Genomic DNA, 22,984 nt, shown 5'->3' with positions numbered 1-22,984 from the left:
GACAGAGGACATGAAATAGATGCACTTCCAGGAGACTTCTATTTCACCTTGGACAGTTCAACTTCTCTCTAAATCTACCTCATTGAAATTTTATGTTAACAAGCGAGATGGCACAAAGTTATATCTATCTTCTTGAACATTGTCTCTTTTAAACTGGCCTAAATTTTGTTACCCCAAACCAAATAGTTTAACAGAATTTCAAACAACTGAGGTTTTAAAATTTATGTGTGTCATCTTAAATGTCCTGAGTTCTGAAAAGAATCAGTGATAAGGGAGTATCATTTCATTGTAATTTTACTTCTCCTAAATTCAAGCTTACCTGAAACAAATAACATTTGCTTTCCAAGAAGAGGTAGTTGAATATAACAGATGACATATGTATATACCCAAGAAACCATCATCATAATCAAGAAAATGATTCCTCCAGCCCCTTCCTGGACCACTCCCTGGCAACCACTGATCTGCTTTGTTACTATAGTTTGCAGTTTCTAACATTTTATATAAGTGGAATCACATAGTGTGTGCTTTTTGTCTGGCTTCTTTCATTCAGGATAATTAATTTGGAATTCATCTATGTTTTATCAATGGATCATTTCTTTTTATTGCCGAGTAGTAATATTCCATTATATGGATTCAATACAATTTATCTATCCCTGTGTTGATGGACATTTGGGTTGTCTCTAATTTTTGGCTATTACAAGTAGAGCTGCTATGAACCTTCATGTAGATGTCTTTGTGTGGACATATGCTTTCTTTTGGCATATATGCATTTCTTTGAGGTAAATACCTCAGAATGGAATGGCTGGGTCGTATGGTAGGTGCATGTTTAACTTGAAACTGCTAAACTGATTTCCAAAGTGGTGCAACTTCTGGCAGCTACATTTTCCATTCCTGCCAGCAGGGTGTGAGTTCCAGTTGCTCCACACCCTTGCCAACACTTGGTAAGATCAGTCTCCTTAATTTTAACCATTCTGATAGGTGTGTAGTGGTTTCTCATTGTGGTTTTAATTTGCATTTCTCTAGTGACTACTGATTTGAGCATCTTTTCACGTGCTTGTATGCCACTCTCATATGCCTTTTTTGGTGAAGTGTCTGTTAAAATCATTTGCTTTTTAAAAATCGGGTTGTCTTATAAGTTATGAGTTTACATATTCTAAATATAAGTTCTTTGTTGTGTGTATGTTTTGCAAATATTTTCTCCTAGTCTACCGCTGCATTTTCATTTCCTTAACAGTGTTTTTTGAAGAAGTTTTTAATTTTGATAAAGTACAATGTCTTGGTTTTTAAAACTGGTTCATGCTTTATGTATTGTATTTAAGAAATCTTTGCTAAATTCAAGGTCACTAAAATTTTCAGCTATTGATTTCTGCCAAATAAAATCCTAGCATCATCCTTTTAGAGCACTTTGAAGAACATGGTTTGAAAAAATTTTTCTGAAAAATTGAGCCATATGATTCAGTGATTATTTTTTAATTACTAAGTGTGTCTGTTACTTGAAATGGGAAAGATTATTTCAGCACAAAAAGACTCACACTTCAAAGTCTTCAAATTAAGTAATGAATGTGTTTTTATTTCTCTTATAATTTAAAAACTGTGAACATTCTGTAATTCAGCAGCAGCCTTTACTTCCAGGTGACTTCTTCACTGGGTCTTAATTCCCTGCATGGAAAGAAAAAAAAGGAAGAAAAAGCAAAAGTGTAAATAAAACTTTTACGAGAGGATAAAAGGGAAAGTCAGAAGAATATGGATTCAGTATTTTATATTGTATTAAATTGACCCATTTAAAACCTTTTATTAGATTCAACATATTCATTCTATTCTCTCATGATTTTAAACTTTTACCATCTCTTCCTTTTTCCAGATTAAAGAACTGTAATTTCTTAGTCTATCTTTATATGAAAGCAATTATCCTCTCAGTGAGTTCATTTAATGTTTTTTATATTCTTTCTAGCTCATTTTATCTGTCTTGAAATCCCTGGAACCTTCTCTACACAACGCCTTTGGCTGCTGCTTGGTTCTCTTATCCCTTGAGCTTCCTCCTGCCCGGCCACACAGTCAGTGGCAGACACCCTGTCTTGCTAACTCGAACTCCAGTGCCATCTCCAGAGACACAGTGGGACCAGGTAGCTGCCAGTTGCTATTTGATCACCCAACCACCATGTCTAAAGCTCTCAACCAGTGCTGCTGAGAACAGAGCACCAAGCCACAATTAGTGCCATTGTTTTCAGCTATATCATGGCCTAAGTAAGACAGTGTATGATCATATATGTTAAAGCACATAGAGGAGGCTCTGGCAAGCTGGTTTAAGACTGTTTCTACGTTAAAATGTACCCTGACTTAAAAAAAAAAAAAAAGACTTTCAAAGATCTGAAATAGCCTGTTCAGAAACTAAAGACTTGTTTATATTCCAAAAGTAATCATAGAGTTTTGTCTAAGGATTAAGCAACAAACAAGACTACAAAATAATATCACTTAAATCTAAATCCTCAGGGGGGGAAAATTACCCCTTCTGTTTATTTTGGCACAAATAACATTAAGAAGAATACTTCTAAAACCTGACTGTTGGTTTAATAAAAAAATACAAAAACTAACCTTTTATATAACAGACTCTTGTTCCGGAAGGCAATAAGCTTTTCATCATTCCTTCTGTCTAGGTAACATCCAACGACAAATCCCACAGGGACAAGTATATGTACCCAGTGGTCACGTACAATCTGAAGTAAGTTCATCTTGAATGCTATAAAAAAAAAAATTACCAGAAATATAACTGCCTTTGAAGTACCTTTTAAATCACATCTGAAACACGAAGCTAGCTCTAAATATAGGATATAGATGTTAAAAGCATAATAAGCCTCTTTACATTTGTTTGGCATCAGAATGTAGTACACTACTTAAAATCTACTTGATGAAGATTATATAGGTACAATGATTAGTATAAAAATTATACTGCACTAAAGTCAATTTACTACCTTTTATTTCTAGCTCCACCAGTGATCTGATATAACACAGGAATGGAGAGAGTATTAAAAAAATTCTACCTGCAAAAGCTGAGTATTTGCACCCTCCTAGTATTGGTTTAGAACCTTTACATTTGTAAAATATTTTTAGAACCTCTAACAATGTTAAACCAAATATAATAGTATTTTGTCAGAAGCAGAATTCTTTCAAGCTGTAATTATTGAAAACTATTTTTTTAAAACTAATTTTTGAAAGGAAATGAAAACATATGAGAAATTAAAAAAAAATCATATTGAATAATGTCACAACAGATCTGGATACCAATTAAATGACTCTACAAAACATATGGGGACAGAGGAACTTACTTTTGTAGAATGACTACTAGGTACCAGAGCCATCATATAGTCCAATATATAACACAAAATATTGTTATCCTTATTTTACAGATAAGAATACAGTTTAACCCAAATAGGTATTACGTGTAGATCTGGAATTCAAACTCAGGTTCATTCCAAAGCTCTAGCTCCTTCTATCATATCCAAATGCCTCTTGTAGAGACCCTTCCCCTAACTGATATTTATGGTACTTAAGACTTTTTAAGTGTTAGGAGTTTCTAAAAGGCAGATGAGGAAGACTTCTTCATAGAAGAACTAGAAGTCATCATATGGAAAATGAAATTTGCAGTAATTCAATAAAAACACAGTGGAATCATCAATTTTCTGTAAAAATTTGTATCTAAAGATGAAATCAAAATACATATGTATGCACATGAATCTATAATAAATCAATCCTATATTATGGCTGAGGAGACAGGACAACATCATAGAAACATAATACATTACTGCTAACAAAAGGGCTTAGCACTACACTGTGCTAGGATTTTACTTTTTTTTTTTTTTTTAATGATATTCTTGTCTGCTTACATTCTTTTTATGTATGTATGTATGTATGTATGGCTGTGTTGGGTCTTCGTTTCTGTGCGAGGGCTTTCTCCAGCTGTGGCGAGCGGGGGCCACTCCTCATCGCGGTGCGCGGGCCTCTCACTATCGCGGCCTCTCGTTGCGGAGCACAGGCTCCAGACGCGCAGGCTCAGTAATTGTGGCTCACGGGCCGAGTTCCTCCGCGGCATGTGGGATCTTCCCAGACCAGGGCTCGAACCCGCGTCTCCTGCATTGGCAGGCAGATTCTCAACCACTGCGTCACCAGGGAAGCCCAACACTGTGCTAGGATTACGTAGACTGGATCCCTGCTGCTCCTTCTAGGATACTGGTTCTCACACACATTCTAATTCTTTATTTCTCAAGCTTTACTATCTAAAGGCACTGGGTTAGGAAACGGACATGAAGTTAAGTCACACAATTACTACATACTGTCTTTCACAGAGTGTAATATTACACACAGCAGATTCCAGTCTGAATATCACCGATCTAGAAAATTACGACGTAAGTAAATGAGACGTCTGAAATAACTCCCCAGCTGATTTGCTGCAAACAGTTCTTGGACATGTAAATGTAACCAATCTTACCTTATTCCTAGGAGATGGTGGTTCTCTTAGTATTGTACGTTCCCTAAGTAGCATTATTTGCATTTAGATCCTCAAATACTGTTTGATAAACATTTAGGTGCTTTTTGTGATTCCGATCAAGTTAGCCACTTGTTTTATAAACTTGAGCCAGTCAAGTATGGGAATAACAATGCATGCCTTAATCAAATGATGTAACCTGGAAAGCACTAAACTACAAAATACTAGACAATATAGGTCTCTAGAGAAGTCTGGGGGTCATCTATTCTCCCACCTGTCCTTATTAGGTTCCTCAAGTTTCTGAAGAGGTGTCAATTCTAACAGCACAGCTGACTGTTAGATAACTGTATTTAACCAACAAAAAAAATAATTGCTGACTCTCAGCCCAAGACTTTTTAATTAATTAATTTATTTATTTATTTTTGGCTGTGTTGGGTCTTCATTTCTGTGCGAGGGCTTTCTCTAGTTGCGGCGAGCAGGGGCCACTCTTCATCGCGGTGCGCGGGCCTTTCACTGTTGCGGCCTCTCTTGTTGCGGAGCACAGGCTCCAGACGTGCAGGCTCAGTAGTTGTGGCTCACGGGCCTAGTTGCTCCGCGGCATGTGGGATCTTCCCAGACCAGGGCTCGAACCCATGTCCCCTGCATTGGCAGGCAGATTCTCAACCACTGTGCCACCAGGGAAGCCCCCAAGACTTTATTTATTTATTTTAATTTTTTTTTTAATCAGTCATCAATTTTATACACATCAGTGTATACATGTCAATCCCAAGACTGACATACCTCCTAGAGTAATGGAAATAAAAACAAAAATAAACAAATGGGACCTAATGAAACTTCAAAGCTTTTGCACACCAAGACTTTTTAAATAAGCCCATGGCCACCTGCGGGCTATAAGCCATTACTGTTGGCACTCCTCTAACAGGGCCAGAAAGCAATGCTGTCTGGCTTTACTCCAAGCAGAAGAGATGAGCCAAGCCCTTGAGACTCCTGCTGTATACAGGCTCTCACAGAGACTCTACAGGATTCAACTACCATGATGGAAGCCTGATTCCATCCCAAAGATATAAACGGCAAATCTTAGCCCCACAGGCATTTCACATTACAACTGTACAATCTACTACTAAATGGACTTTGGGACCCAGTGGCACTCAGCATAATTTGTCCTGTATATGTCACTGGGAAGACAAAGGGATGACCAGGGAAGACAAAGATTGATGGACATAAGAAGTGAGCAAGAATGATTCCCTAGAGAAAGGATAGAAGGGGGAATGTAGACAGGCTCTTGATCACGGGCTCAAGACAGTAAGATGGCTTCATCTGATGGGCAAAGGGCAGCAAGCACCTGGGACAGTCTCTGATGAGACAAGTCTAGGCTTGGATAAAGAGTGACATCCACATGGGTGCCCTCAATGGCACTGTACATATTATTAGTGTCTTCTTTATATGAAGACCTCTCAAGAAAAATTTTGTTTTTACTTCGGAACTAGGGAGTAGCTATGCTATTCCTGAAACAAAACTGGTTTTTATCTTGTGGACTTAGGGAATTGAGTAACGGATGATGTATCCTTTGATACCAAAATGATCCAAAATTTTTTCCCTACCTTTAGAAAGAGCTGACTCTTAGAGTACTCTCTGTAAGGCATGGTTCTTAATGCTTTTCATAATCACCAATTCATGTAATCCTCACATTACTATACATGTATTAACTAATACAATGTCCCCAATGCAGTAGGAATATTTTTTTTCAGATGAGGAAATCCAGGGACAATCAACTTGCCTAAGGTCACAGATGCAGTAAGTGGCAGACTGGTATTAAAACCCAGGCAGTCTGGCTCCTTGGTCCAAGCTCATTGGTGCTTTACTGTCTCTTACAGTAAGTATAAAGGTCAACATTTATATTAACCTTACTTTTGGCTTTATCTCGTTTTTCCTAATAAGGGCATAACTTGGAGATATCATGAGTTTGGTTCCAGATCACTGCGATAAAGCGAACATAGAGATAAAGCGAGTCACAAGAAATTTTTGGTTTCCCAGTGCACATAAAAATTAGGTTTACACTAGAGTCTATTTAAAGTGTGCAATAGCATTATGTCTAAAAATACAATGTACATACCTTAACTAAAAAACACATTATTGTTAAAGAATGCTAACCAACATCTGACAATGCAGGGTTGCCACACCCCTTCAGTTTGTTAAAAATGCATTATCTGTGAAGCATGATAAAATGAGATATGCCTGTATTGCCTTTTCTTCAACCCAATTTTTTTCCGCTTAACTTCTAAAAAGAAAATTGTATGTAGTGTGTATTTTTGTAAGCCCCTCTGAATTCACGCTGGAATAATATAGACGACTAGACATTAAAAAAATAAATTCTACTCTAATTAGTCCCTACAGCACTTTATATGTAGTGATCAAAAAGTGTCGACTTAACCTATAAAAAACAGTTCTGGATGCATGGAGAAACGGAACTCCTTGAGGTCTGGAACCTCGTCTTAATGACGTATACGCCCTAGAAATCAAGCATAAGTACTACTTTTTTAAAAATTAAGTTCTGAAAAAGTGTGTTATTTTGTGGAATGGTTGGCTCAAGAGGGTTGGAGACTTAGAAGAGAGCAAGGTTAGCTTCCAATCCTGAATATCGAGGAAGGCAGAACTCTAAAACTTGGACCAATCGTAGATGCTCGCGGAGAAGCAGTCCCTTCCCCGCTGCAGCCTAGGAGCCGTGAACCTAAAGATATTTTCCAGTTAGGACAGCCTCAGAGTACCCCTCTTCCCAAAGGCGCCAGGCGGGAACCGTGAGCGCAGCCGCCCACCTCAAAGCAATCTCTATTTCCTTGACTTTCCCTGTCTCCTTCGCTGGAAGCCTCGGGAAGGCGGGCCGCTGCAGTCACGGGGAGGCCCAGACACCCCAACCCGCAGGTACACACCGCCGCTGAGGGCTTTCCCAGAGGTGCACCCTCCCCGCCTGCACAAAGGGGACTCTCGCCGCCTCGACCGCCCCGGATCGCGGACCCACCTGAAGCCTCGGGAGCAACAACGAGATCACGACCTGGGGCGGCGGTGAGCCCAGCCTCCAGCGCCGGCGGAAGCTGCGGCCTCGGGACCCACCATTCGCCGCGCCCGCTCCAAGAGAGGGGTGGCTCCGAGAAATCATTCCTCTTCTTCCTTTCACTGCTTAACTCTTCTCATATTTCTTTTAGCTTCAACACATTGTAAATTCTTTAAAAATAAAACTTCGGCCCCAGGTGACGAGACTCGGTGTAAACGCCACTTCCTTCCTCCAGCTTAGTCCCTCCCACCCCCGAAGATGGTATCACCCTGGCTCTCCCCGCCTCCGCGGATCGCCTCCAGTTTCAAAATGGCGGCCGCCATTGAGGGGCTTCTGCTGCCTGATCGTCACCGGCGCTGCTGAGCCAACCTCATCTTTTCTCGCTCTTGAACCTGGATGCGGCTAGGGGTTGGGAAGGGCAGTGGACGGCGTTGGGGGAGGACTGACGAGGCAAGTGGGGGCGGAAGAAAGCAGTGCGCCTTTGGATGGGGGAGGGAACGTCTCGGCCCTCGGGGAGAGCCTGGCTCCGACTCCGACCCGGGCTCCGCCGCGGACGTGCCCCCAGGGTTGCGGGTGCGACTGTCCTGGTCGTTTCTGGCGGAAGTGTTCAGCGAGGGAAAGAGAGTGACTTCTCCAAGGGTCTAAAGCTCTCGGTCTTTTGTGGCAGTTCCTACGATTCACTCCCAGGCTCTCCTTTCCTCCTTTTTGCTGTTTCCCTCCGGCCTTTCAGTCTCTCGTCGCTGGAGGAGTTAATCCGACGCCAGCTTTGGCTCCTTAGCATTGTGGCTACCTTGTTCTCAGCCTCGCTCGGGGTCTTCCCTTCGTTTCGGGTTGAGAGATCACGAGGCTACTGGGCACAAAGTAGGCGTTCTTTTTAGTTAATCGACTCCAAAGACCTTTAAGACGTTACAATGCTTTATTAAAACAGCCTCGGCCCTCCGCCCCCCGCCCCCGCATCTCCTTTGAGCGCTTCCAGCATCATCGCTCTATTTACATGCTCTTCAGTAAACAGGAGGTCAGAATAATTTTAACTCCGCCAAGTCTGGCTTCCTGTGACCAGGCGAGCCTGCGTTATCATTGCCCATGCCCTGAGTTTTAATTTTAGAACCCCTTTGACCCTGTTGTGAAACCCGTGCTCTCCCGGAATTGACCAGGAGGAGACTTTTCTCACTTGAGCTCCAGGGCTAACCCAGACTCTTTCGTTTTCCCTTAGATTTTGCATGGTTCCCCTCAGTTGTCATCAACATGCACGATCGTTATTGAGAGAGCAAGTAACTGATAGATAATTAAGGTGAAATGGTATCCGTCAGAAATCACTGCCCGGAAGGAATTTATGATACGGTGAAGGTTCATTCCTTTCAGTACACATTTATGTTGCTTTGAGCGCTGTGCTTGGTATTGGAGTTAAAAAGATTCACTTTTACACTTCCCCCATACATTTAACATCCATTCAACATATATTCTTTGTGCCCACTTGTGCTAGCTAAAAATAAATAACATTGCCTGGAGACACCAAAATAGCTTTATAAAGGAGTAAATATTTGAGCTGGGTCACGAAGGGTCAAAAGGAATGTACCAAGCTCAGGAGGAGGTCATCCCTGGCTGCAGTACAGAGATGCAGAGACTTGAGAAGTTTTGGCGTGCTTAGGGAGAGCGGGAGAATGAATGCGCTTGAGCATGCAGTGTAAGTGCGGTTGGTGAAGGAACAGGGAGATTGAGGTAAACTTGTGAAGGACCTTGCTTTCCAAGGAAGGTGTTTAGATTTTATTCAGTATTTAGCCGGAAGTCAATGACTGCTTTGCACAAGGAAGGGGCATGAGGATATTTGTTTTTTAGGGTGGTCTCTCTGATAGCTGTGTGGAAGATCAACTCGGAACAGGAAAACTAGATGAGAGGAAATTGCAATCATTCAGGTAAGGTAATGAATGCCTCCTTTGAGGCAGGATAGTAAAGGATGTCAGACAGACATTTCTGAAATGTCAAATAGGATTCAACTGGTGGCAGCCAATTTGGTGCTAAGAGGGTGACTTCAGAATTTTTAGTCTGGGAGACTAAGTGGTTGGTGATACCATTAAATAAAGCCTAAGACATGTACCTAAAAATAGTATGGTGCCAACTTGCACTTTAGGAGTGGCAAAGCACAATGCTCTACAGTCCAAAGCATTGATTTTAGAGTCTAGAAATCTCTGCTATTACAGTAGCCTCTAACTACATGTCGCTATTGCACACTTGAAAGTGTGGTTAGTTTGAATTGTGATGTGCTATATTTATAAAATACACACTAGATTTTGAAGGCTCAGTACCAAAAAAAAAAAACCTCAATAATTTCTTTAACGATTACATGTTGAGATGATAATATTTTGGATGTACTGGGTTAAATAAAAGTAATTTCACCTGTGAAACTTCAATGTGGCTGTGAAAAAATTTTTTAATTACATAGCTGGCTTGCATGATATTTTTGTTGGACAGAGCTGTTCTAGTCTAGCTAATGATAGAGGGATTAGTGAGAAGGTGGGGTTTGAGCTGGGCCTTAAAATGATGATAGTCAACGGTGATGTCAGGGCAGCTTGCTGGCTCCCTCCATTGCCAGTTAAGGCATTCAGGTTCTGCTTTTTCAAGCAGTAGGAGGCCTTCAGAGATTTCTGAGCAAGGGATCCTATGTGCAGGGGTGTTTTGGAAGATTAATCTGGTAGTAAGGTATACGTTGAGATGAAGGAAGGAGAGGCTGGAGGCAAAGAAACAGAAACCCAAATGTAAGGTAATGAGGCCCTGTATTAAGGTACTTCCAGTAGGAATGGAAAGGGAATGATAAATGTACAAGGCATTCTCAAGGGGAGATAATCAGGAGTTGGTAACAGTCTGTTCAAGAAGTAAAGGAAGGAATAAAACAGGGAGTGTTTCAAGCCTTGGTTATTTAGATAACAATTAAGAAGTCATGTCATAGAGTTATAAGGTACATTTGAGTCTAAAGAAATTTAGTCTCAAAATAGAACCAGCAAAGTTGAAAGGAGGAAGTGTGCTGCTAAATACCTAAATACTCTCCTTTTTTATCTCCCTGCTTGCTCTGTCTTCTTTATCTAATCATGTATTTCAACTAGTTTTTCTAAAATACAGAACTACCTGTATCACGTCATCTTACTTGATAAGTGATCTTAAAATGTCTCTCTGTTGCCTGTTCTCTGTTCAACAATTAGAACTGGGTCCAAAGTTTCTAAGGCCTTTCATTAGCTGGCCCTTTTCTATTCATTAGGACTTTTCTTTCATTTTTTGCTTATATGAAAGTGTGCCAGGCTAGTTTTGTCACTGGTACTCTAAGTTTTTGTTTTATGCCTTTGATCATGTTATTACCCTGTTTTGAATAACTTTTTCTCTTTGTCTCTTTCTGCCCACGGCCTACCAGTCCTTACCAATCGAATAATTTATGGTCCCACCTCTTTTCTGATTCTCAATAACATAAGCTAATGACAGTTTTTTAAATCTTATTTCCTAAGCCACATATTTCAGCCCCTGATTAGAGCCAATTTCATGTTATTTATTTTTGTCTTTTATTATCTTTGTCCTGTTTTTTTATGTAAGTTTAGACTTCCTAAAATTATGACAAATTTATTTTTTTTAAAAAAGAACCATATAGGGACTTCCCTGGTGGTCCAGTGGTTAAGACTCTGCACTTCCACTGCAGGGGGCACTGGTTCCATCCCTGGTCAGGGAACTAAGATCCTGCATGCCTCGCCACACGGCCAAAAAAAAAAAAAAGGACCATATGTTATCCTACCTGCTCACGGTCTTCACCTTAGGGCAAGACACAGACGTTAAATACCGTAATTAAAAACAGAAGTAAATCATTATACCGCATTCATGAGACTCTTATTTCTTTATTTTTTAGATTTTAAAGAACTCTTTCTTTGAATTCATGGTGTTTCATCCTATATACAACTGAGATACCAGTAAGTAAAGACTGTCTAATAAAGATACAGCTTTATTATATTATAAGCAATTGTAATAAAAATCTTTTCATCTATTGAAATCTGGGTCTGTCTGCAAAAAAGTTTTAACATGAACTCATTCAGTTCTACCTGCAAGAAACTTTGTATTTTCACTTCATACTCTAAATAAAGAAAGTGGGGGGGTAAGGTAGATTTGAGTAGGAAAAGTTTCTCTTAGGCCATTAATATAATTGTGGTACAGGGAGCTTTTTGGCAGGGAGATTCAAGTCCTATCCAAAACTGTATTTATAAATATTTTTCATCAGAGAATTAGTAGCTTTGTATTTCTCATACCTTACAAATAGGAACACACCAAGTCAATATATTTTTTTAAATTAATTAATTAATTAATTAATTAGACTGCGTCAGGTCTTAGTTGCAGCACACAGGATCTTTGTTGTGGTGCGCGGGTGGGCGCAGGCTTCTCTAGTTGCGGTGCGCGGGCTCCAGAGCGCACAGGCTTCTCTCTAGTTGTGGCACGTGCGCTCAGTAGTTAGCGGCACGCAGGCTTAGTTGCCCCGTGGCATGTGGGATGTTAGTTCCCCGACCAGGGATCGAACCTGCATTCCTTGCATTGGAAGGCGGATTCTTAACCACTGGACCACCAGGGAAGTTCTTAAGTCAATATATTTTAAATTTTAACTTATTTGTTTCAGTAACTATTTGTTAAACAACCACTACGTGTAAGACATGTGCTAAAATAGTAAGGATACAAAAATAGATCAAACCTAGTCTTGCATTCAGAGAGCTCTCCCAAGCCAGAGGAAATACATGTAAATAGGTAGCTGTTAATGGTGTGGTAACAGCACTAAGCTCATTTAATGCCAGCCATCTTCATTTATTCATTTAAGAAGCATTTACTGACCACCACTATGTGTTAGGCACCGTGGGGTGTTGGAATATAACTATGATCAAAATAGACCAAGTCTCTACTTTCATGGAGTCCTTATTCTGGTGTGGAGGTTAAGAGGAGAGAAGGGGATGGACAAAGTGAGTAAGTAAATAAGCAGCAAGTGCAGGTGGGCACTAAGTATTTTGAGGAAAATACACGTTATAGGATGTAACTGAGGTGGGGATGGACTTTAGGGTGGTCAGAAAATGTTTCTGAGAGAATAAATTTGAGGCAGGGAAAATAATAACTCAAACTAGTTAGAGATCTTGGTGACAGTGGAGATAGAAGGAAATACTTGAGAAATTATTATACTTGAGAAATACAATAGAAGGAAAAATGCAGGACTTACTGATGGATTGGATGTGAGCAGCAAGTTAAGGAAGGAATCAAGGATGATGCCATCAGAGGCCAGATGGTCTTAAAGCTGTGAGATCGGGTAAGATCGCCTAGAGAGAAAAGAGAAAAGAAAGTCCTGCTGAAAAGCACTGCCTCATTTAGAGGTTGAGGGGAGAAAGAGGAATTAACTAAGGAGAGTGAGGAATGGCCAGTTAGATATAAAGAAAACCAGGAGAGGGTTGACAGAGGAGAAGAGGAAGGTGTTTCTGGGAGGATGGAGCCGTTAATTTTGTTGATTGCTGCTACGATTTCCAGTGATTTGGGACCACAGAAATGTCTGTTGGCTTCAGTTGTATAGAGGTTTGTCAGTGACCTTGATGAAAGCTCTTGTAGTGATAGGGTAGAGAAAGACGTCAGATTTAGTAGTGTGAATGGGAGGTGAGAAAGTGGAGACACATCTGTGGACAAATATTCTGAGAAATTTTGCTGTGAAAGGGGAGCGTAGAAATGATGAAGCAGTTGCAGGGGATTGGAGAATTAAGAGAGGGTTCTTTTAAGTTGGGAAATTCTAGAGTATCTTTGTATGCTAATAGGAATGGTACATCAGTGATACGTTGATGATACAGGAGAAGGAGGGGATGATTGAAGAAGTTATCTTTAGAAGAGAAACGAGAGTGGGATTCAGAGCACATACAGGGGATTGGCCTTGGATGAGAGCTGAGCTATTTGTTCCTTACGATAGGAGACACAACAGTATACATGCAGATAGGTTAACAGATACGGTATTTGGAAAATGAGGGGTTACTGTCTGATTACTTTTATTTTATAATTGAGGCATGAGGTGAGATTATCAACAGAGAGTAGGGTGGAGAGAAGGGTGCGTGATACTTGAGCAGAGAAGAGGAGACGTGAAATGATGGTCTCAGAGATGGAAAGTCAACCTACTAAGAAAAATCAGATTGATAGGTAGGACATAGTGCCTGTTTGAGATCTTTGGCCATGAATTTGAAGAGCAAATAGCATAGTTTTGTGATTGTTTTTTTTTTCCCCTTCTGGCAACAATGAGCTGCTGGAATAGACAAAGTGAGTGATTGGAGTCAATGAGGGTTGGGATTTTGCCCGGCTTGTACAAAGGAGGGCTAGAGCAGCAAGGTAATTGAGAGTATTTGCAAAATAATCATGATGGATCACGGATTGATGGTAAGACACGAGTGGAGACAGGAGGGGGTCATGGACGGTGAAAAAGTAGTCAGTGGATTAGAGATACCAGTGAGGCTAAAGGATTTTTGCAGTGGGAATTCTAGAGTAAGGAAGGTGGGAGTGAGAGAGGGAGATAGTTGAAGGTGATATTTTGAAAGTGCTGCAGCTTATTGGTCATGATAAGGTCACGGTTGTGACTGTGGTGGTGGGTAGCTGAAGTGAAATGAAGATTATTGGAGTTGAGAAAGTCAAGGAGCTAAGAGGTCAGTATTGAAGGTACTCAGAGGAAGACTAAAGTCCTCAGTGAGTGAGGTCAGATTAATAGATGCCAGCAATAAGGAAGAATAGGAAAGGCTCACGGTGAGCTGGCTGGGCAGCGTGACCTTCAATGGGACTGGAGTATTTTGAGGAGGAAGGAGAAGACAGGTCGGAAGCTGCAGTGAGGAGGAAGGAGCACATCCTTCCTGCTTTGGAGGTCAGGGAGTACAAGAGGAAAGAAGGCCTCTTGAGAAGCCTGCAGGAGAAACTAGGTTTCTGTGAAGATGTGCAGGTGAGGAGAATGTTCAGAGAGGAGGTTGAAGTCCAGGTGAGTGCAGTAGTTCCAGAGGGCATGCTGAAAGGGTTTCAGAGGGAGAAGAGGTAGTAGATTGGGTCCAGTTAGATGTGCACATCAGTGATGGTGCATAACCTAGGAGTCTTGGATCTTTGGCTGTGACCGAGGTAAACAAGGATGGGAGATATGGCAGGATTAGCCCCCTGACAGCCTGTTAAGAAAGGTGGGCAGTTTACCTTAGTTTGTTGAGATGACCTTGGGCAGATGGCGAGGGATCGTGAGATATGCAGTGACCTCTCTTACTTGCGTAGTTAGCCAGGAAAGGCTAAAGCTGAGATCTGAAATGTTGCTGTGGAGTTGTACTTTGCTAATCAATGTTTTTAATAACATCTGTTTAATAGCACACAAATTCTAGGTCCTAAATTCCAATACATGTGTTCATGTTGTATCTTCTTGAAATATGTAGTAGGCGTCCTGACTATATTCTATCAAGTATGTGTTGAGCACCTACTATGTGTCAGTTTCTCTTTTAGGAATTACAAACATAAGGTACTACCTCTGTTTTTCAGTTGCTCACATTCCAGTGCAAGAGTTCTTAACATTAAACTCCCTGAAAAATACATGATTTTTTACATGTATATGGGCCTTTTCGTCTTTTTTTAAGGACTGGGGGGAGAAGGAAGGTCCATAGCCCTTTATCAGATTCTCGGCGGGGGGGGGGGTCCCTTTATTTAAGGACCACTGGTCTACTAGTAGAGAAAGACCCATAAACTAATAACTGTAATGCAGTGTAATTACTGCCATCACAGAGCAAAATAAAGGAGGAACAAATTTACCGTGAAGCATAAATTCACTAATTTAGTATACATTTATTTATTGAGGAACTTAGTAGCCTCCATTCTAGGTAATTTACACATTATTTGAAATCTTCCAACATCCTTTTTATGTATATATTAATACTCATGATTTATAGACTAGGATACATAAGTGAGGAAAAGTTAATTAACTTGCCCAGAACCACATAGGAGTAGATTCAAATACGGGTCGGTCTGATTCCAAAATCTACTACTTTTCATTAAACCACACTGGGGAGTCACTGAAGGACTGTTTGTAAACAGGAGTGTGTAAGATTATGTCTGTACCTTTACACTTAGCAATGATGGAAATAGGTCTTTAAAATGACTTTTATGTTTAACTGTGTTTTTATTTCTGTTGAAAGAACCTTTTAGATTGTTGTTATTGGACCGAAAAAATGACGTCTATTATCAAATTAACTACCCTTTCTGGGGTCCAGGAAGAGTCTGCTCTTTGCTATCTTCTCCAAGTCGATGAGTTTAGATTTTTACTGGACTGCGGCTGGGATGAGCACTTTTCTATGGATATCATAGATTCCCTGAGGAAGTAAGTTACTGTTACTATTTCCACACTTTTAGTAAATCAACTTCTCTTTTGTACGCTGTTATACCATTTTGATGTTACACAGTATTTGCTTTTTTCTCTAATTTAGTTGATAGTAAAATATTTAGTTTTACTTATGCCAAAGAGCCAAATAATGACTGTTTTTATTTGTGTAGTTTTGATTGACTCAAGCTGTGTTTATTGAAATTCAGCGAAATATTAAGTTAATTGTTACTTGGCCGACAGAACTCAGTAGAAATTTTTGCACCCTAATTTTAGAAAAAGAGTAAGATTAAGTTTATAAGAATTTGAAGAGAGGAAAAACCTTCCTTGTAAAAGTTCTGCAGTCAAATCACATTAGCTTATTTTCTATTATCTTTTGATGCAATTCCTGTTATCATTTGATTCAATTTGAGAACTGGTGCTTAGAATAAAGACGGTGAGATACAAAAGGATACTAATCCATCAAAGAAAAATTTAGTTACGTTAGCAGTACTGTACTAATTATGGAAGGAACCAGGACTTAAACATTTAAAACACTTAGACCTTGTTGCAAAAAATTTTTTTCTTATTTTTTTGTTGATGAGAACATGTTATTCATTGACTAATTGAAGTTTTACTATCATGAATATACTGTCAGTCACCATGCTAAAAAGCTGAGACAAAAATCCATAATAAATATGTGGCCTTTTAAATATCCTTTCCTTAACAATTTCTTAAATTCTAAGCTGAGTTCTTGAACTTAAATTAATAGTATACAAGATAGCCACTTGAAATCAGCTTATGTGTGGTGTTTACTGTTTCCCTTTCTTTTTCCTTTTTTTAAAAAAATGTGTCTAGACACTATATATTTACGTGCAACTTATACCATAATTTTGATCTCTATGTAGGACAGCGGTAGTAATAGTTGAAATTCATAGGTAACATAATTTTAGCTCTTAGTTTTTCTCTTTTACCCCAGCATAGTCTTCGATTCAGAGTACTGAGAGGAATCAGAACTGGCAAATTAATTTTGAGTATCCTGCCTTTACCCTTGGGAACAAGACTGAGAAACAGTCATTTTGATTGTGTTCTAGGCATGTTCACCAGATTGATGCAGTACTGTTGTCTCACCCCGATCCTCTCCATCTTGGCGCCCTTCCGTATGCTGTCGGAAAGTTGGGTCTGAACTGTGCTATCTATGCAACCATTCCTGTTTATAAAATGGGGCAGATGTTCATGTATGATCTTTATCAGGTAATTTAAGCAATTGAAAAAAATTTTTTAACACTCCTGCAGTGAGCATTTTTAACCTTTTATTTGTGTTGTTCTTTTAGTCCCGACACAATACAGAAGATTTTACACTCTTTACACTAGATGATGTGGATGCAGCCTTTGATAAAATACAGCAGTTAAAATTCTCTCAGATTGTGAATTTGAAAGGTAAAACATGTTTCCAGTAGCAAATAATTGGACTAATGGGTTTAAACTACTGAAAAGTACAAGGGGAATTTGTCATAAAAATTATAGGCACTATTGTCTGAAGAATAAAAATTAGCATTTTTTCATAGGGAACTGTGAAATTCCCCAAAGTCATTTGAATTTTGAAGTATTCCAGACTAAATTCGAACAAAATGTAACAGCTCAGGCCTTTTCACATTTAATTTGGGAAAGACTTATTTAGTGTTTACCGTATATAGTGCACAAAGGTAGATGTGGCCAGATTCTCTTCCTGAGAGCTCACAGTTAGGTTGAGGACAGTAGATCAGATGTAGGTTGAGTAGCTCAGACGACTAAATGTAGTAATTGAAGTAAATGAAGTGCTATGGCAGCAAAGAGTAGAACATGCCTGAATTCTAGAATTGAACATTAAAAGAAAATTGTCATTTAATTAGGTCAGGAAGTCATATATTCAGTATACATTTTTCATCTACAGAGAGAATTATATTAAAACATTTTCATAAATTTGAACCCATAAATATGAAAAAATGGCACAAAATGGACTCTGAAGATTAGCCAGGAAGTAACAATGGTCTTAACAGTTTTGCTTGTACTTGTTTTCTGTACGATACATTCTTTACCATAATGAGATAAGAATTGTCAATTTAGAGGTTAGCGAAGATGGAAACACTTGATAATTATGTGGACAATAGAAATATTAAAATTTATTAGTTCATACGAAGTTATTAAATAGTAATGGCAATCTCTAGCCTTCTATTTATCAGCACAAATATATCTGCAAGAATATATAATAAAATGACAAGAGTGCCTGCATGGAGGTATGGGGTAGCTGGGGGGACAGGCGGGTGAGACTTGCATTTCACTGTATGCCTTTTTACTTTTGAATTTTGTATCATTGCATTTGTTACCTATTTAAAAATAGCTAAAAATAAATAACCTTTCTTTAGGGTTGTAAAAAGAAATCTGAGTACTGTCATTATCTTGTTGACATAGGTAAAGGACATGGCTTGTCTATCACACCTCTGCCAGCTGGTCATATGATAGGTGGAACAATATGGAAAATAGTCAAAGATGGAGAAGAAGAAATTGTTTATGCAGTTGACTTCAACCACAAGAGGGAGATGTAGGTATATCAAGACAAAAGCTAATGGAAATGCAATTTGTATTATTTCATTCTTTGGAGGGAAAATTAGAAACAAAGTTATTTTTTTAACTAGAAATCTAGAGCAATTTAAAAACACGGAAACAGTGAATGTTTTCAAAGTTATTTGTATTGTAAGGGAAAAAGGTTGATATGAGATAAAAGACATTGTTTTGAAATTTACATGCAAATATCCACTCTATAAAACAGATATCTCTCTGGAGATGTTGCAAAGGAGATTAATTTTTGTACAACAAATAATATTTTATATGTTCTTGACCTGCTATTTAGAGGAACTTTGCAGGTGGGGTTTTTTTGGGTTTTTTGTTTTTAGTAAAGTCATTAGTACCATCTAATATAACTATATTTAAAGTCAGACTCCCTTTAAAAGGGGACACAGTAGTTTAATTTTAAAACTTCATTTCGTACTTATAGCATTTCTATAAAGTTGTTTTGGCTTCTTTTGTAATTTCTGTACATCAAGTACACAGCTATTCTATATTAGATTACAGTATCCTCAAGATCTTTTGTATCTTATTAAGAAATATTTAAGACTAATAAGTTGAATTTTAGGCTCTTGTAATCACAGGTTAATGAGGAAAGATGGGTATTTGAGTAAATGGTATCCAAACATTTTGGGAAGAAACTTGGTTTGTGTCTTTTTTTACCACATAATAAAATAAATTTCAGGTGGATTAGAATTAAATAGAAAATGAAACAGTATTGGTGAGTCTGATCTCTTGATTTGGAAAAGACTTTGTAAGCAGAGAGGCAGTGGACCAAGTTGCAAAGGAAGATTGCTAGATTTGATTACATACAGGTTTAAAATGTCTGAAACAAACTAAATTAAAGACCTATAAATGAGGGAAAATATTTACATCAAGTTGAGCAAAGACTTATTTATAAGACCAGGTATTAATCGATCAAAAAGATCCTAGTTGCAAAATGGACAAAAGTTATAAAGTCAAAGAAGCGAAAATTTAAATGATAATGATTTTTTAAATTAAATACTGTTAAAATTGTTTTTAAATGGTAGTATTTTTCTGGGAAATATTTAGTGAGTTGGTCATTCTTTCTGGTTGAACCTTTCTGGAAAAGGGAGCGCTTTCTGAAAAAGGTTAAACCTTTCTGGAAAGCCATTTAACAATATCATATATTCTAGTAAATACATTTCTAGGAATGTGTCCTAAAGAAACAACTGGAAATGCAATTGAAGCTTTTTGCAAAAGTTTTCTTTGACAGATTATTTATAATGGCAAAAAAAAAAAGTAACCTAAATATCAATAAAGGGAAATGACCAAATAAATATTGTACCAACACAACAGAAAGCTTTTATAATTGTTAAGAATCAGATTTAGAAAATGATTTTAATGTCATGGGAGAAAACTAGGATATAGAACTGAGTATATAATCATATACATGGGATATCACCTTTGTAAAACACATATACCTATATACGCATAGAAAAATTTATTTATGTACTTAGAAGATAATACCCCAAAATATTATATCGATTATCTTTTTTTTTTTGTAGTGTCTTTGTCTGGTTTTGGTATCAGGGTGATGGTGGCCTCATAGAATGAGTTTGGGAGTGTTCCTTCCTCTGCAATTTTTTGGAAAAGTTTGAGAAGGATGGGTGTTAGCTCTTCTCTAAATGTTTGATAGAATTCACCTGTGAAGCCATCTGGTCCTGGACTTCTGTTTGTTGGAAGATTTTTAATCACAGTTTCAATTTCATTACTTGTGATTGGTCTGTTCATATTTTCTATTTCTTCCTGGTTCAGTCTTGGAAGGTTATACCTTTCTAAGAACTTGTCCATTTCTTCCAGGTTGTCCATTTTATTGGCATAAAGTTGCTTGTAGTAGTCTCTTAGGATGCTTTGTATTTCTGCGGTGTCTGTTGTAACTTCTCCTTTTTCATTTCTGATTTTATTGATTTGAGTCGTCTCCCTCTTTTTCTTGATGAGTCTGGCTAATGGCTTATCAATTTAGTTTATCTTCTCAAAGAACCAACTTTTAGTTTTATTGATCTTTGCTATTGTTTTCTTTGTTTCTATTTCATTTATTTCTGCTCTGATCTTTATGATTTCTTTCCTTCTGCTAACTTTGGGTTTTGTTTGTTCTTCTTTCTCTAGTTTCTTTAGGTGTAAGGTTAGATTGTTTACTTGAGATTTTTCTTGTTTCTTGAGGTAGGCTTGTATAGCTATAAACTTCCCTCTTAGAACTGCTTTTGCTGCATCCCATAGGTTTTGGGTTGTCTTGTTTTCATTGTCATTTGTCTCTAGGTATTTTTTTATTTCCTCTTTGATTTCTTCCAGTGATCTCTTGGTTATTTAGTAACGTATTGTTTAGCCTCCATGTGTTTGTCTTTTTTACGTTTTTTTCCCTGTAATTCATTTCTAATCTCATAGCGTTGTGGTCAGAAAAGATGCTTGATATGATTTCAATTTTCTTAAATTTACTGAGGCTTGATTTGTGACCCAAGATGTGATCTATCCTGGAGAATGTTCCGTGCGCACTTGAGAAGAACGTGTAATCTGCTGTTTTTGGATGGAATGTCCTATAAACATCGGTTAAATCTATCTGGTCTATTGTGTCATTTAAAGCTTCTGTTTCCTTATTTATTTTCATTTTGGATGATCTGTCCATTGGTGTTAAGTGAGGTGTTAAAGTCCCCCACTATTATTGTGTTACTGTCAATTTCCTCTTTTATAGCTGTTAGCAGTTGCCTTATGTATTGAGGTGCTCCTATGTTGGGTGCATATATATTTATAATTGTTATATCTTCTTCTTGGATTGATCCCTGGATCATTATGTAGTGTCCTTCCTTGTCTCTTGTAACATTCTTTATTTTAAAGTCTATTTTATCTGACATGAGTATAGCTACTCCAGCTTTCTTTTGATTTCCATTTGCATGGAATATCTTTTTCCATCCCCTCACTTTCAGTCTGTATGTGTCCCTAGGTCTAAAGTGGGTCTCTTGTAGACAGCATATATATGGGTCTTGTTTTTGTATCCATTCAGCCAGCCTGTGTCTTTTGGTTGGAGCATTTAATCCATTCACGTTTAAGGTGATTATCGATATGTATGTTCCTATGACCATTTTCTTAATTGTTTTGGGTTTGTTTTTGTAGGTCCTTTTCTTCTCTTGTGTTTCCTACTTAGAGAAGTTCCTTTAGCATTTGTTGTAGAGCTGGTCTGGTGGTGCTGAATTCTCTTAGCTTTTGCTTGTCTGTAAAGCTTTTGATTTCTCCATCAAATCTAAATGAGATCCTTGCCGGGTAGAGTAATCTTGGTTGTAGGTTCTTCCCTTTCATCACTTTAAGTATATCATGCCACTCCCTCCTGGCTTGTAGAGTTTCTGCTGAGAAATCAGTTGTTAACCTTATGGGAGTTCCCTTGTATGTTATTTGTCGTTTTTCTCTTGCTGCTTTCAATAATTTTTCTTTGTCTTTAATTTTTGCCAATTTGATTACTATGTGTCTCGGCGTGTTTCTCCTTGGGTTTATCCTGTATGGGACTCTCTGCGCTTCCTGGACTTGGGTGGCTATTTCCTTTCCCATGTTAGGGAAGTTTTCGACTATAATCTCTTCAAATATTTTCTCTGGTCCTTTCTCTCTCTCTTCTCCTTCTGGGACCCCTTTAATGCGAATGTTGTTGCGTTTAATGTTGTCCCAGAGATCTCTTAGGCTGTCTTCATTTCTTTTCATTCTTTTTTCTTTAGTCTGTTCCGCAGCAGTGAATTCCACCATCCTGTCTTCCAGGTCACTTATCCGTTCTTCTGCCTCAGTTATTCTGCTATTGATTCCTTCTAGTGTGGTTTTCATTTCAGTTATTGTATTGGTCATCTCTGTTTGTTTGTTCTTTAATTCTTCTAGGTCTTTGTTAATCATTTCTTGCATCTTCTCGATCTTTGCCTCCATTCTTATTCCGAGGTCCTGGATCATCTTCACTATCATTATTCTGAATTCTTTTTCTGGAAGGTTGCCTATCTCCACTTCATTTAGTTGTTTTTCTGGGGTTTCTTCTTGTTCCTTCATCTGGTACATAGCCCTCTGCCTTTTCATCTTCTCTATCTTTCTGTAACTGTGGTTTTTCGTCCACAGGCTGCAGGATTGTAGTTTTTCTTGCTTCTGCTCTCGATTATCTTTTGAGTGATGGTACTCTGGAAGAGCTTAATTTTCCTTTTTTGAATTTACCAGATTTTCTTATCAAGGAACACGTATACTTTTGTAGTTAGAAAAGGAAAAAACCTTATAAAAGAAGTTATTTTTTAGGTAAGAAAAGCTATTGTTTATTTGAAATGATATAAAGTATTCCTCTTCTTCAACTTCGTTATAGCCACTTAAATGGATGTTCCCTGGAAATGCTAAGCAGACCCTCTCTACTTATCACAGATTCATTTAATGCTACGTATGTGCAGCCCAGGAGAAAACAAAGAGACGAGCAACTTCTGAGTATGTATTGCATACTGTCCTTTGTACAGAGCTGTGGAAGTGCATGGTAGTATGA

General features: G+C 38.4%; 2 protein-coding genes across 3 annotated transcripts in view; one reads left to right on the top strand and one right to left on the bottom strand.

Annotated features, from left to right (window-relative positions):
• Positions 1–1,549: 1,549 nt before the first annotated feature.
• Positions 1,550–7,670, bottom strand: NDUFB1 (NADH:ubiquinone oxidoreductase subunit B1). Its single transcript, XM_068554784.1, has 3 exons — positions 7,497–7,670; positions 2,593–2,737; positions 1,550–1,659 (listed from the first exon to the last, which is right to left on the bottom strand). The coding sequence occupies exons 2-3, from the start codon at positions 2,727–2,729 to the stop codon at positions 1,623–1,625; spliced, it is 174 nt and encodes a 57-aa protein (XP_068410885.1). The 5' UTR covers positions 2,730–2,737; positions 7,497–7,670; the 3' UTR covers positions 1,550–1,622.
• A 159-nt stretch (positions 7,671–7,829) lies between these two features.
• CPSF2 (cleavage and polyadenylation specific factor 2) overlaps positions 7,830–22,984 on the top strand; it is a 35,282-nt gene continuing 20,127 nt past the window's right edge. The window contains exons 1-8 of one of the 2 annotated variants that reach the window (XM_068541425.1): positions 7,830–7,979; positions 9,366–9,442; positions 11,413–11,473; positions 15,713–15,894; positions 16,968–17,127; positions 17,208–17,313; positions 18,325–18,454; positions 22,814–22,929. In XM_068541425.1, the coding sequence (XP_068397526.1) occupies positions 15,746–15,894; positions 16,968–17,127; positions 17,208–17,313; positions 18,325–18,454; positions 22,814–22,929 (661 nt within the window). In that variant the 5' untranslated portion in view covers positions 7,830–7,979; positions 9,366–9,442; positions 11,413–11,473; positions 15,713–15,745. The remainder of the gene's footprint in view (positions 7,980–9,365; positions 9,443–11,412; positions 11,474–15,712; positions 15,895–16,967; positions 17,128–17,207; positions 17,314–18,324; positions 18,455–22,813; positions 22,930–22,984) is intronic. The other variant, XM_068541415.1, reaches the window with a different exon arrangement.

Source organism: Eschrichtius robustus, chromosome 1 (genome assembly GCF_028021215.1).
Source record: "Eschrichtius robustus isolate mEscRob2 chromosome 1, mEscRob2.pri, whole genome shotgun sequence".
Lineage (NCBI taxonomy): Eukaryota > Metazoa > Chordata > Mammalia > Artiodactyla > Eschrichtiidae > Eschrichtius > Eschrichtius robustus.
Note: the sequence above shows the minus strand (reverse complement) of the source record. Positions and strands in the feature narration are given on the sequence as shown.

What these genes read in the sequence shown, in the direction of transcription:
- NDUFB1 (XM_068554784.1), bottom strand. Translation starts at nt 2,729, where the DNA reads ATGAACTTACTTCAGATTGTACGTGACCACTGGGTACATATACTTGTC. An exon ending in AAGAGTCTGTTATATAAAAG is followed by an intron (nt 1,660 to 2,592) that starts GTTAGTTTTTGT and finishes CTTTCCATGCAG; the next exon opens with GGAATTAAGACCCAGTGAAG.